Source organism: Desmodus rotundus, chromosome 11 (genome assembly GCF_022682495.2).
Source record: "Desmodus rotundus isolate HL8 chromosome 11, HLdesRot8A.1, whole genome shotgun sequence".
Classification (NCBI taxonomy): domain Eukaryota; kingdom Metazoa; phylum Chordata; class Mammalia; order Chiroptera; family Phyllostomidae; genus Desmodus; species Desmodus rotundus.
Window position 1 is genome coordinate 72,251,857 of NC_071397.1, and position 13,087 is coordinate 72,264,943.

The 13,087-nt window shown below is 35.1% G+C and overlaps 1 protein-coding gene across 1 annotated transcript in view; it reads right to left on the minus strand.

Annotated features, from left to right (window-relative positions):
- TRDN (triadin) overlaps positions 1 to 13,087 on the minus strand; it is a 306,741-nt gene that overhangs the window by 214,325 nt on the left and 79,329 nt on the right. The window contains exons 6-7 of the mRNA XM_053914068.2: positions 5,888 to 5,947; positions 1,693 to 1,752 (exon numbers count right to left, since the gene is read on the minus strand). Of these exons, the coding sequence (XP_053770043.1) occupies positions 1,693 to 1,752; positions 5,888 to 5,947 (120 nt within the window). The remainder of the gene's footprint in view (positions 1 to 1,692; positions 1,753 to 5,887; positions 5,948 to 13,087) is intronic.

Genomic DNA, 13,087 nt, shown 5'->3' on the forward strand with positions numbered 1-13,087 from the left:
CACTGAGTGCGGTCCTGAGAGACACTGAGAAGTAGAGGACTAAGCTATCCATGCACAGATTCTTGGGCCACAGAAACTGTGAGATAATATATGTGTATTGACTTTAGCCTAAAAATAGTGCTACTTTTTCCTCACAGCAACACATAACTAATATAGTGTTAAATAAATATTTATTAAAGAAATAATTGAATCATTTGTTTTGTAATCTTTGGAGAGAATGCTTGATTTATGTGTAGGTCACTTGGATTTTGTCTTAGTTCTATTACGTACTAGTTATAGATCAGGCCAAATTGACCTTTCCCTGGAGGTCAGTTTCTTATGTACATATTTATAAATTTATAAATTTATATGAATTTATTTTCATTCAAATTGGTCAAAAATGAGAACTAAATAGACTAAAATAACTTGTATTTAGTTATAAACATCAACTTGAGACTAAATGCTACTTTCTAGGAAAAAAGTGTCAATTTGCAATTCAACCATCTTAACCTCAATGAAATGATACTTGGTTATCTCATTGAAAAATGAAGTAAAACATATATTTGCCTCAAATATCTAATTATTTGATACTATATAGATAAATACATTGAATTTTGAAAATAGATTTGAATTTTAATCTAAATGATTTGTCCCTTAAAAATGCTGGATTAAGATCTCTGTACTGATTACATAAAACTTATATTTTAAAATATAAAGAGGAAATCAAAATTTAATAAATATTGAGCTATCAGTTAGAATTTATATTTTTCTAACAACAAACAATTCATAGACAAATTTAGAATAGTAAAAGCCAACACATGCAATCCTCCAAAATACTTAACACTACATTGATATTCTACTTGATTTTTTTTTGGTTTATCATTAAGAAACTTAGGGGTCTTGACTAATGAAAATACCATTCAAGATGTATGTATTACCTTTTATTCTTAAAAAATTAAATCATGAATTCTTATCTTTTAAAATCAAGCTCAAGGTATAAAACTAATCAAAAGTTATAAAACAGATGTCTCAATTTCCTATTGCTATAGTAACAAATTATCAAAAACATCTTCTTAAAACAACTTTCATTTAATATCTATTGGTTTCCATGGCTCAAAAGTCTTGGCACAATGTGGCTCAACTGTGTTCTCTGTTTTTAGGTTCCACAAGGCTAAAAATCAAGTTTTCAACAGAGGTGCATTTCTTTCCAGAGGCTCTGAGGCAGAATATGTTGGCAGAATTCTTCTCATACTTTCCATGTGCCCTCTTCAATTTTCAAGCCAGCAAAGCGGGAAGTTCTTCACCCACTTCAAATCTTTCTTTTTTGCCCCTTCGTTATGCTTTTAAATGTTCACGAGACAGGAAAATCTCTGTATTTTAGATCAGTCTTAACTATTTCTGCAAACGCCTGTGTGCATGTACTGTGCCATGACACAGCCGCTGGCGTGCCACCGGGGAATGAGAGTCACGAGGGCGAAACATCTGCGTGCCACCTATGGAATGGCTCTTTATTCTCCCCTCATCTGTTGAGGTGCTCTGTTTTCTTAAGTATTCAGTTCTATTAATCTTTCAATATTAAATTTAAAATGTAAGACCAAATTAGTTTTTATGTAAGGAAACCCTGAATGATTACAATCACCCCACTGTTACCCAAAAATGTAAACTTTGACAGAAAAAGAATTTAGTTACAGAAATAATAAAGGGAAAATTTACCTTTTGCCACTGTCTTTGTTTCTGGTTTTTCCTTTTTCTCAATTTTTTCCTTGTGAGTTGCTTAAACAGAAAAGTTCATATTAGATTTAATAGATTTATAGACCAACCTTTCTCTTTAACTCATTTCACAGCTACCGAAATCATGAACTATTTCACAGATTTATGACATTTATCAGCCTAATTCAGGGATAAAGAGTTACCAAAGTAATAACTGAATAGAGCCCAATTTTAAAGAGTTGACATTAGGACTTAGAAAGCATTTTGAACACTAGTCTCCCCCTCCTTTTTAAAGTTATTACTCCAAACAGATAAAGTTTTCAAGATAGACAAACTGAGAGAGAGAGAGCAATTTTATAAGAATTTGTTGAAACATACATCATTTTATCAGGAAGAAGTACTCTCTTTGGGATTAATAAAAAGAAATATTTAAATCAGGACTAGAGCTTTGATTAAGCACAGTATTTATCGACAAGGATGCCGCTAAATAGATCTCGCTAGGCTGGACTGTCTAATGCATTGTCAAAATGCTTTGCTTCTCGGTCCTCGCTCACCAAATGCCATCCCCCCAAGGAGACTCTGACAACCAAAAATGTTTCCAAATACTTCTTAGGGATAGCAACTTTGGTTAATTACCACCAATAAAAAAATAAAGTAATCATAAAGAGTGATTGTTTCTTCTTAATTAAAGAGTGTTAAACATGATACCTGAATATTATACATCTCATTGTCTACGTAATAAATCAAGAAGAATTTATTTTGTTAACTTAAATTTTACTTGCACAGACTGGTAAAATTTGGTGTCTTTCAACAATTTAAGGGAACAAGTCCTGAGAAGTACAACAGAATGTGCAGCTTTTTCTTACAATGCAAATACATTAAACCGTGTGGTTTGTCACTTTCCCAAGTCACCATACATCCTGAACATTTACATACTATTTATTGAAGAAAATAATGAGAATTAAATAAATCATAGAAAATTAAATGGTAATATGGATTTAATTAAATAGGTGGGGTAAGGAAAGAGCCAAGTTATTACTTAAAAATTGAGCCCCAATTCTTTCCATTCCCCCAACAATATGTAACAGTAATGCCCATCAGCTTCACTTGTACTGTAAAAATATGCTTAAATATGTGTTTAAAAACTGTTCTTTTGAAGTATAGTCTATACTCTCAAACAATACCTTCAATAAAGGGCTAATGCCCCCCAAATATAAAGAATGAAAAGAACTCAACAACAACAGCAAAACAATCTGATTTAAAAATGGGCAGAGGACCTGACAGACACTTTTCCCCAGAAGTCACATAAATGGTCAACAGATATGAAAAAATACTCAACTTCACCAGCTTTGAGGGAAATGCAAATCAAAACCACAATGAGATACCACCTCACAGCTGTTAGAATGGCTACCAACAAAACAAGAAATATCAAGTTTGGGAGAGGGTATGGAGAAGAGGAACCCTCGGGCTGCTGGGGGGAATGTAAATTGGTACAGCCACTATTGAAAACAGTATGGAGGCTCCTCAAAAAATTAAGAATAGGGTTACCACATGACCCAGCAATCCCTCTTCTAGGTATCTCCTCAAAAAATTTGAAAACATTTCTTCCTAAAGATATATGTATCCCTATGTTAATTGTATCATTACTTATGGTGGCCAACCACAAGTGTCCTTTGATAGATGTTTGTATAAAGAAGATGTGGGATGTGTGTGTGTGTATATACACACACACACACGATGGAATATCGTTCAGCCATAGAGAAGATGAAATACTGCCATCTGTGACAACATGGATAGATCTTGAGAATAGAATGTTAAGTAAAATAAGTTAGATGGAAAAGAACAAGAACCATATAATTTCACTCATTTGTGGGCTAGAAAAGAGAAAGAAAACAACAGACAAACAAACAAAAAAGCAAAAAAAAAATCCTAATTGATGCAGACAACAGTATGTGTCTACCAGAAGGGAAGGGGGTTTGGAGGTACAAGAAGGTGAAGGGGATAAATAAATATATGATGATGGAAGGAAACTAAACTTTGGGTGGTAAGCACACAATGCAATATATGGATGATGTATTATAGTACTGTATATGTGAAACTTATATAATCTTGTTAACTAAGTCACCTCTATAAATTTAATTAAATCAAATGGGATAGTGCATATGCTACAGTAAAAAATAATCGTCTATGAATGGTTTTCCCTGAATCTTGCAGAGATGATGCAAATCTCACAGAAAGCTTACAGCACAACGTCCACCCGAAGACTAAGTGACCCTGGCAGCGGCAGAGCTACCGCGACAGCACTTGTCTTTCCCTCCGGGCTTTCAGCTTCTCCACCTCTCTGTTTGCACCACAGAAATCTCCAATACCGTTTGGAGTCATGGGTAAGGATCAGACAATGGCTGAAGGAGCATCATGCCAGGCTAAGTAGGACACAATTGACAAAAGGTGACCGGGCTACAACATAATAATTAACATCGTAAAAACAAACTCCTTTAGTTAGTGTCAGTACATAAAAAGGCATTTACTATGGAGCATCTTGTTTCTGATTTTCAATTTAGACAACTTTCTTGCAACATTTATAATTAAAGGGTAACAAATATTTTTTTAACAAAAAAAATGTAGCCACTGTGTAGGTTGAAAAACATCCTAAGAAATATAGTACTTCATTTGGTCAGAGTACACAGAATCTGACTCTAGTAATTGCATAACTCAATAGCAGATAGGAAATGGGCAACTATTTCTAGAAAAGAAAAGATTAAAAGATGACTCTATTGAAATACATGAATATTATTAGTAAGGGAACATGAATAAAATAACCATTTAATTCAAATTTTCAACTGTGAGTATAAAGATTGAAGCATGTTTCAACTGATCTGATTCATAAATGTCATAAAACATTCTAGCTAAATGGAATGTTCCACAAAACAAGATAATTTAGCAGGTTATACATATTGTGGATACATAAATCAACTGAAATCTAGCCCAAATATACAAAGCAATCTACTCTAAAACCAAAGCAAGAAAGTAAATGAGAATTTTACTTCACGTCATACATTGAAATGGATTATTGATGAATGAAAGTGAAATGTGAAATACAAAACTAATTTTTAAAACATAATGAAAATATTAGTAGCTATTGATTTAATCTTTGGATAAAGTTTTAAAAGCAGAAAAAACCCTAAAGAAAATATTAACGTGTCTAGCCACATAAAAATCCAAGACTATCAGCACATACACAGTCGCACCTGTCTACTCACACAGGCAGAAGCCTCTACATTAACTACAAAACTGACAAAAATATGTGAAAAAGTAACAGGCCAGAGATATATTCCCAAATGACATGCACACATATCATCAGGAGAAATAGGTAATGAGTGTTAATAGTTATACAAGAAATATAAATTGCTAAAACTCATGCGTAACTCCTTAAATCTTCAGATAATAAGCAGTTAAAAAATAAAGTGAAAAACTGTCTATTTAAGTGCAGTGTTTTTAAGAGAATGAGAAAAGTATCTATGTACTGATATTGGAAGTTCTCTAGAACATACTGATAAATTTTAAAAACCAGGATAGAAGACATGCTAGATTTTGTGTAAAAAAAGGAATACACAACATACCGTATTGTCTTATAAATTTATAGCAAAGCTCTGAAAGATACACATAAAATGTATAAAAGTGGTTTACTGTGTCTGTGTGTAGGAAGGATGGAATGGGAACCTAAAAGGTGGGAACAAGGCCGGAAGCTTTTCACAGTGTATCTTTATGTAATAAATAATGCATCTTTATGAATCTGTACTGTGTACTCTAAACAAATAAACAAAAATGAAAAAGTTTTTTGAAACATCTAATTTAATAGGTAATCAAAGGATGCATGTTAAATAATGAAGTATGCTTTCTTATGTATCAATTTGGCAAATATTTTCTCAAATGACATCCTCATTATTGGCTAAGACAGTCTCAAAACTGCCAGAGGAAAAATTGATACAACTTTTCTAGATAGTAAATTACTAACAGAGTTCAAGTGTCTTAAGTATTTTATTTTCTTTAACCCAGAAATTATTCTCTTCAGATTCTAAGGAAATTATAACAATATTATTAAAACCATAAATTATGATCATCTAAAATCAGATGTAAAGAAGCAGAGGCCAAACAAGAAGGGACCAATGTCTAAAAACAACACTAATAAAATCCATACCTTTCTTTTCAGGTTTTTCTTTTTCTTTTCCTTTTCCTTTGTCTTTTTCTCGGTGTGTAACTGGAAAGAAACAGACAATAATTTTTAAGTAAACAAAATAAATGATGAGATGATCTTTGATGTCAAAAACTTATTTTCTGCCTTTGAAAATCTTTCCTTAACTGACAAGAGATTTTTTACATAGATAGAGGTTTAAACGTTAAGATAATTATAGCATTTTTCTATTTTTATTTCACATCCAAGCACAAACTTATACCAAAACCCAATCTGATTGCAAAGATAAGAATATCCTTCAGCTTTCTCAAATCTTTAACTTCAACTTAATTAAATGGAAAAGGAGCCTAGCTCAACACTGGAGAAATGCCAAAAATAAGAGAACAAAATTACATAGGAGATAATCTTCTGAAACTGAAGCAAAGTATAATCAACCTAAATAGTATGTGTTAATCATCTAAAGAAACAATTCACAATAAAAGTTTTGGGAAATACAGTGAAATGAGAGTAGGATGACACCCAATTCCTTAAAGAAAACAGAATTTAATTTAATATGAACTGTGATCCAATTAATTGATATAGTTGGGCTCCAATCTAAGTCGTAATCTTACCCCACAATTTAGTCATAAGTCTTATTAATGGTACCTCCGATTTTCTAAGCTAGAAACAGGTGACTGATCTAGGATTTCTCTTTTATTTTCCATTTCTTTTCCTTTATCAAACTCTCTCATACCTGTTTCATACTTCTCTTCACCATCTTCTTTTGTCCAATATTACATTTTCTGCCTATCATTTATTTACACAGAAATATAGAAAGAGCGCCTGCCTAGTGCTAAAGACCCTGCTAGACAAGACAAACTCCATTCCTGTCATCAAAATGTCACCAACCTAATGGATGGCGGATGCTACACAAATAATCACAAAGATAGTTAATTGCATTTAGTATAATTACTATGTAGAAAATACTCCCAGTGGCTATCAATGTGCACAATGAGACCTAATCGAGTCCATGTGTATGGAGAGGCCCTTTGGTAGAAGTGACATTTACAGATATGAAAGATGAGAAGAAATTAACCTGGTAAAGGAGTGGGAAGGAGGAAGAGAAAAGAGACAATTTCAAAAGTTGAAGTAGGATGTACTTATTAGGCATATTATTATTACCCATATTATTACAATAATATCCTGACCAGTCTCTTGACTTTTAGATTTAGATTTTTCTCTCTCAGAGTAACACTAATAACATCAAAATCTGGTATATCATTGCCCAGTTAAAAGAGTATCTCCTTCGTTGCTTACCATGGAATCTGTCACATAGTAGGTGTTGTATCAAATACACAAATATTTTACTGCTCTAGTTGATCACACATTCGCTAATCAACTCAATCTTATTCACCAGGAATTTCCCATTGAACTTTACGTTCTACTTATAACAAAGCTCTTAGAGTCCCACAAGCAAACCATGGACCCTACTGATGTCAAGCATCTGTACCTGCTGGCCTTTCACCTGGAATTCCCACACCCATGTTTCCTCTCTTCCACACACCCTTTCTATCCTGGCTCAAATTCCTTCTCCTCTATGAAATGTTCTTTGATCTTTGCTTATGTCATACAGCAATTATACCATGGGAATAACTGTATTTTAACTATTACATAATAATACTGCAATTGGTCATATATCTGATACCCAGTAAGGGAAATCTCCTTAAGGACTATACTACTACAGTGTATTATTTTATTTTTGCATCTGTGGCTGATCATGTGGTATCTGTCACATAGTGGACTCTTAGTAGGTGTTTTTGCATAACTGAAATTCTAAAACATTACAAGAAGAGTCAATTTTATTTTCTAGGTCCATTCTATTCATTAATGATGAAGTATAGATTACAACAAGCAGTGTTTGTTTCAATCATTTAAATTTTTTTATGTGTTAAAAACTCCTTAAGTAATAGAAACCCAATGAGAAACAGAAGAAAAATAAATCATAAAACACTATTTTTCCACATTCAAGGATTTTTAGGAGTTTCTGAGTTACTAAATTGAATATAAATATCTGGCAAAATAAGGAGAAGACATCACTATTCACACATAGCCACAAATAACTTATTTTGGCTTCTTTGGTTTACTATTAATTAAGCTCAAAGCCAAAATAAAATCTTGGCAAAAACAAAGCGTGTTTTAAAGGTTCTCGAGGGGAAACCACGTTGGTGTGAGATAAGCTGTGCTTTCGGAACCTTGATTGGCCAGATCCCCAGGAGGACACCTGCTCTGTGCCTCTGCCGATGTGAAGGGCTGACCTCACCCACCACGGACAGCTGGCTGCCTCCAGCACTGAAGGATTTTCTGGTTGACATGTGCAGGGGTATAAATGGGAGCATTCATACCAAATCAGATAAGCAAGGGAGCTGAATTTGGACTCAAAGTAGCATATTAATGATTCCTATTACCCTGTGGAAAAATCTGGTTCCTCACAGGACAAGTTTTGACTTACAGACCCAGTCCTGTATGCTGGCATTTCATCGTCCCCCTCGGAAATGGCACCATTATACTGGTCCATGCAGCAGCTGGACCCATGGGCTCCAGGGGAGCTGTTCAAAATGGCAGACAGCCGCTAAATCTTCTTGGACAGAAACTTCAAACTTTGGCAGGACTGGCCTCAAATACCAAGTTTTAAAATTTCTTTCACCAAAACAATGCAGCCATCAGTCACCGCCCTAACAATCATTCTAAAATAGAAATCATTTGCTACATCAATGGCATTTTATTGTGCATCTCTTTATTCATAACCCACGGCTTGAATTTTCAATACGGAAGAAGAATAGAGTACCTTTTTTTGTTACAAGATCTGTTTGGCAGCTTCCTTCTTAGCTCGGACAGTTTTAGCTCGGGATAAAATAAGCTTGTTGCACCTGCTGGAGCTTAATTTGTTTGTCATCCTTATTTACAAGAAACAAAAGTCCCTTTGGTAGGCTGATAATTAAAAACAAATGGAATCCACCAGTTGGAATGGCCCTGATGTTTGGCATCTGAGTTGGCATGGCCCTGCTGTTCCTGCACTTGCCCAGACTCTGACCTTTCCCTGACCAGAACATTCAGCTCAACTCAACTCTGAAGTGTGTCTCTCAAACCTCCCCATATGGTCCCTCTCCAGCACTCTGCAAGCTGTGCTTTGTGCTTTCACAGCGCTTGGCTCTGGCAACCTGCCAGTCAGGCTCTGTGTCCTTTTCTGAAGTGTATCAGAGCTCACAGTGCTCCTGACCTTGAGGTTCTTATCCAGCAAAGCGTTCCTAGGAGCTAAGCAGAAGGAATTCAGGGCCAGATTGTTAGAGCTCTTTGCTGATCTCTTTGCTCTTAGTTCAAAAATCAAAAGTTTTGGTGTCAAAAATTTTAAAGTACTATTTTGTATAGACTACTGTGTTCTTCAGTGGATGGTTAGCAAATAAGTTTAATAAACCAAAACTCTGGAATTCTCAGAGCTACTGTACAGGTGAATCTTGAGTGCTCAAATCAAAAGAAACCAGGTGGAAAAGCAAGCAACCATTACACCTCCGTATTATAAAAGACTTTGGGGAACATGGTTAGCTGTAATAGATTTTGCTGATTTTTCTTTTAATTAATTTCACTGTTTCTCACCTTTCTAGTGTTTTTGTTGTGGAAGGTATTAGCAGTGAAGCAGTCTATCAATTTTAAGTATGTCAAAATTTCAAACAGCTTCACAAAATTCATATACATCCATGTTTAAATTCATCATTTCTTACAAAATAGCAAAATACATATTAATTTTAACCCCTTTAAAAAATTCTGCTGTAGCCGCCACTAAACAAAAATGCCAGATGTATTCTTGGTTAGTGCATATGTCTCTGTGTGGTTCACTTTTTTGTAATTGATTTGTATAATTTCCATTCTGAGTTCAGGCAAAGTATCTACACATTTTGAACAATAATAATGAACTCAATGGAAAAGTATTCTTCAGTACAGAAAATTGTAAAGATTGTATTATTCATTCCTGCTATAGGAAGAATTTATCATTTTTAATTTGATACAAGCATACCACTTTAAAGCTGGTTGGAAGCTAAAGGCGTCAGTGAGCCTGAACTACTACTTGTCCCTAGGTGGGACGGCGGGGAGGGGAGGGAACACAGGCTTCTAAGAGTAGCATAGAAATATAGTTATCAGATTACTAAACTAGTATTCTTTCCCCAAAACTAGGTTTCTTGGTATATGTCAGAATTATAAACTCATTCTATGGGCCAGTGTGTGTTGACTGGGTTCTTTAAGCATGCTGTCTGTCATCTATCCTACAATGGCATATACACACCTTTTTTCATAATAAAATTACATTTAGTTATATACTATTAAAGTGAAGATTAGGCAAATTACCCACATTTATAAAACTTATCTGATACATATGCTTTAAATCACAAAACATAATTTTAAATTCCAAAATGTAAGTTCCACTTTCAGATCTGCTTTAATTGTATGGGTAATTTCCCCTTCTCCTGGGGCCACACAGCCACAGCCAGAACCGCAATCCCTTCCTCATCAGTGCACAATCACTGTGGAGGTGATGCACAGCTTTGTGGAGAGCCTTGTGGTCTCATTTTCCAGGTTTATCTTTCGCTGCTGCCGGAGAGGGAAAGAAAATATATTTTGTAAAATAAAAGTTTATACAATACAAGCTGATTAAATTAATTTGTTGGCTTTGAAAGTGTTTTTATAGAGGGCTCCAGGATATTTAGATGCATTTTAATGTCCTGTCCTTTTTGGCTTTTGAGCCTCAATCTTCAGTAAAATCCTTTGCCAACTTACGATTCCTGCTCTGCAATGGTTTCCCAGAAGTGATCCTAAGCCAGTCAATCAGCATTATTGTTATAAATTACCCTTTTAAAAAATGGGACCACGCTGTAAAGTACATGATTTCCTAATCACTGTGCTGTACATCAGAAACTAATACAGAATAATATTAAATGTAAACTGTAATAGAAAAATAAACACACACAAATATCCTGTCCCGAAAGTATCCATACATGCACTATTAAACATAGAGGCATTAACTGAAGAAGATACAAGAAACATTGTACACAGGACAATGATGCCTCAGTCCCAGTCAAAGTAGGCACCTTGGGACCTCACACAGTTCTCCCTGTGTGTCTTCACTGTTCTAAACCAAAATCTTCTGTTGGAATCACCATCAGCTGCCCATCATATTTTCCTGAATCTCATCAACAGTCCACCATCTCTTCCTTTTCAAAGGTGATTTTAGTTTTGGGAAAAGCCAGAAGTTGCAGGGCACCAAATGGATTGTAGGGGAGGCGAGTCTCCTGGGTGGTTTAATGTTTTGCCAAAAAATTCCACATGAATGGGCACGTTGTTTTGACAAAGCTGCCAATCACCAGTTGCCCATAGTTGCAGCCGTTTTCATCATGTTGCATCTCTTAACAAACAAAGAACATTGAGATAGTACTCCTTACTAATTGTCTCACCTGGAGGGGCCTACTCATGGTGGACAACACCTTCCCCATCAAAAAACACAGTTAACATGCTCTTGATCTTGCTGAGACTTGGCTGAACCCTCTTCAGGTGTGGAGAACCAGTAGACTCCCATTGGGACGACTGGACCTTCATTTCCAGATTGCAGCCATAGACCCATGATTCATCTGTGGTTGTGATATTCTTGAGGAAATCTGGTTCATTGGTAATGGTTTGAATCAAGTCATTAGCAACTGCAGCATGGTGTTCCTTCTGCTCTGGTAGCAGAAGCTGCTGAACGAATTTTGCCACAACACATTTCATGCCAAAATCATGTGCCAAAATCTTGGATGCAGTAGTTTTTGGAATCCACAGATCAGCTTCTAATTCTCATACTGTCAGTCATTGATCTTTGTTGATTGCAGCCTGTAGGCATTCAACATTCTCAGGTGTTCTGCTTGTTTCAGGCCTCCTTCCAGAATGTGGAGCACTTTCAACAGATGCTCAACCATCTTTTAAGCATTTGTGCCACACTTTTATTTGGGCTGCACTCATTGGGCTGTCCCCAAAAGCCTTCTGAATCATCCAGATAGTTCCCAAGAAGGAATATTAAAGTCTAATGCAAAATATGATGCAGATTGTTGCTCTACTTAGTCAGTTTTTAATGTGATGGCCACACAGTACACATGCTCACTCAGCAGTGTCTACTGCCTCCACTGATTAGTGCAGTGAAGTTTTCATTGTTCATGCAGGCACAATCGAGTCCACTATTCTTGGCTGCCAGGTTATGCCCATGTCATGCAAACCGTTCTCATCATATAAACAATGGCTGGACTTTCTCCAGACAGACCATACATATATATGGCCTGCAGTCAGTTCTGCACCTGAACACACTTGCAAATCCAGATGAATGTAGCAGAAACATACTGTTCTGAATGCCTAAAGGGCCCTCCTTTTGTCTAGGAGACATCATGGACAAAGTCCTCTCATCCAGTTATATGTTTACCACCAGGTTCCAATCTTTTTAAGTTTGCTCTGTTCTATGAGCAAATCGAAATGCTTAGTAGTTATATAGAAGCTTAAATGTTTCTTGAAAATAACCAGAAAATTTGCAATTGCAAAGAAACAAAGCAATATGCAATTAAAAAAAAAAACAACTAAATGGAGGAAAAACTGGAGGAAAATAATGTTATCATTTATTTCCGTGTAATTAGGTTGCAGTTACTTTTCTTTCTTTTTTATTTTCATAATTGTCCAAATTAATCTGTATTACTTTAACCTGTATTATTATATTATAAACTTTATTGTGGGTGTTTCCTAATTACATCTTGCAGATTGTTTTTGTTTTAATATGGAGCTCACTATCAAATACATCAATTACTGCTATCCAAATAAATTTGACATTAGATTGGTGCAATTAAAGCTGAATAAGTATATATATATTTGAAAATAAAAATAGAAATCTCAAAGGAAAATAGTTATAGGAAAAAAGTACAGATTAACCAAATAGGGAAAATGGATAATTTATTAATTCATTCATTATTTCAACATTTACTGAGTGTGTTTCATGTGTTGGATACTTTGCTAGATGTTAGAATAATTTTAATTTAATATTAGCATACATTCAGGGCTGGCGAGAACCTGAAAGACCATTGAGTCTGAATGTCTTTGTTCATAGATAAAGAAACACAGAATAATAGGAGTAAATGCCAGGGGCCATAGGTATTAGAAGAGTTCTGT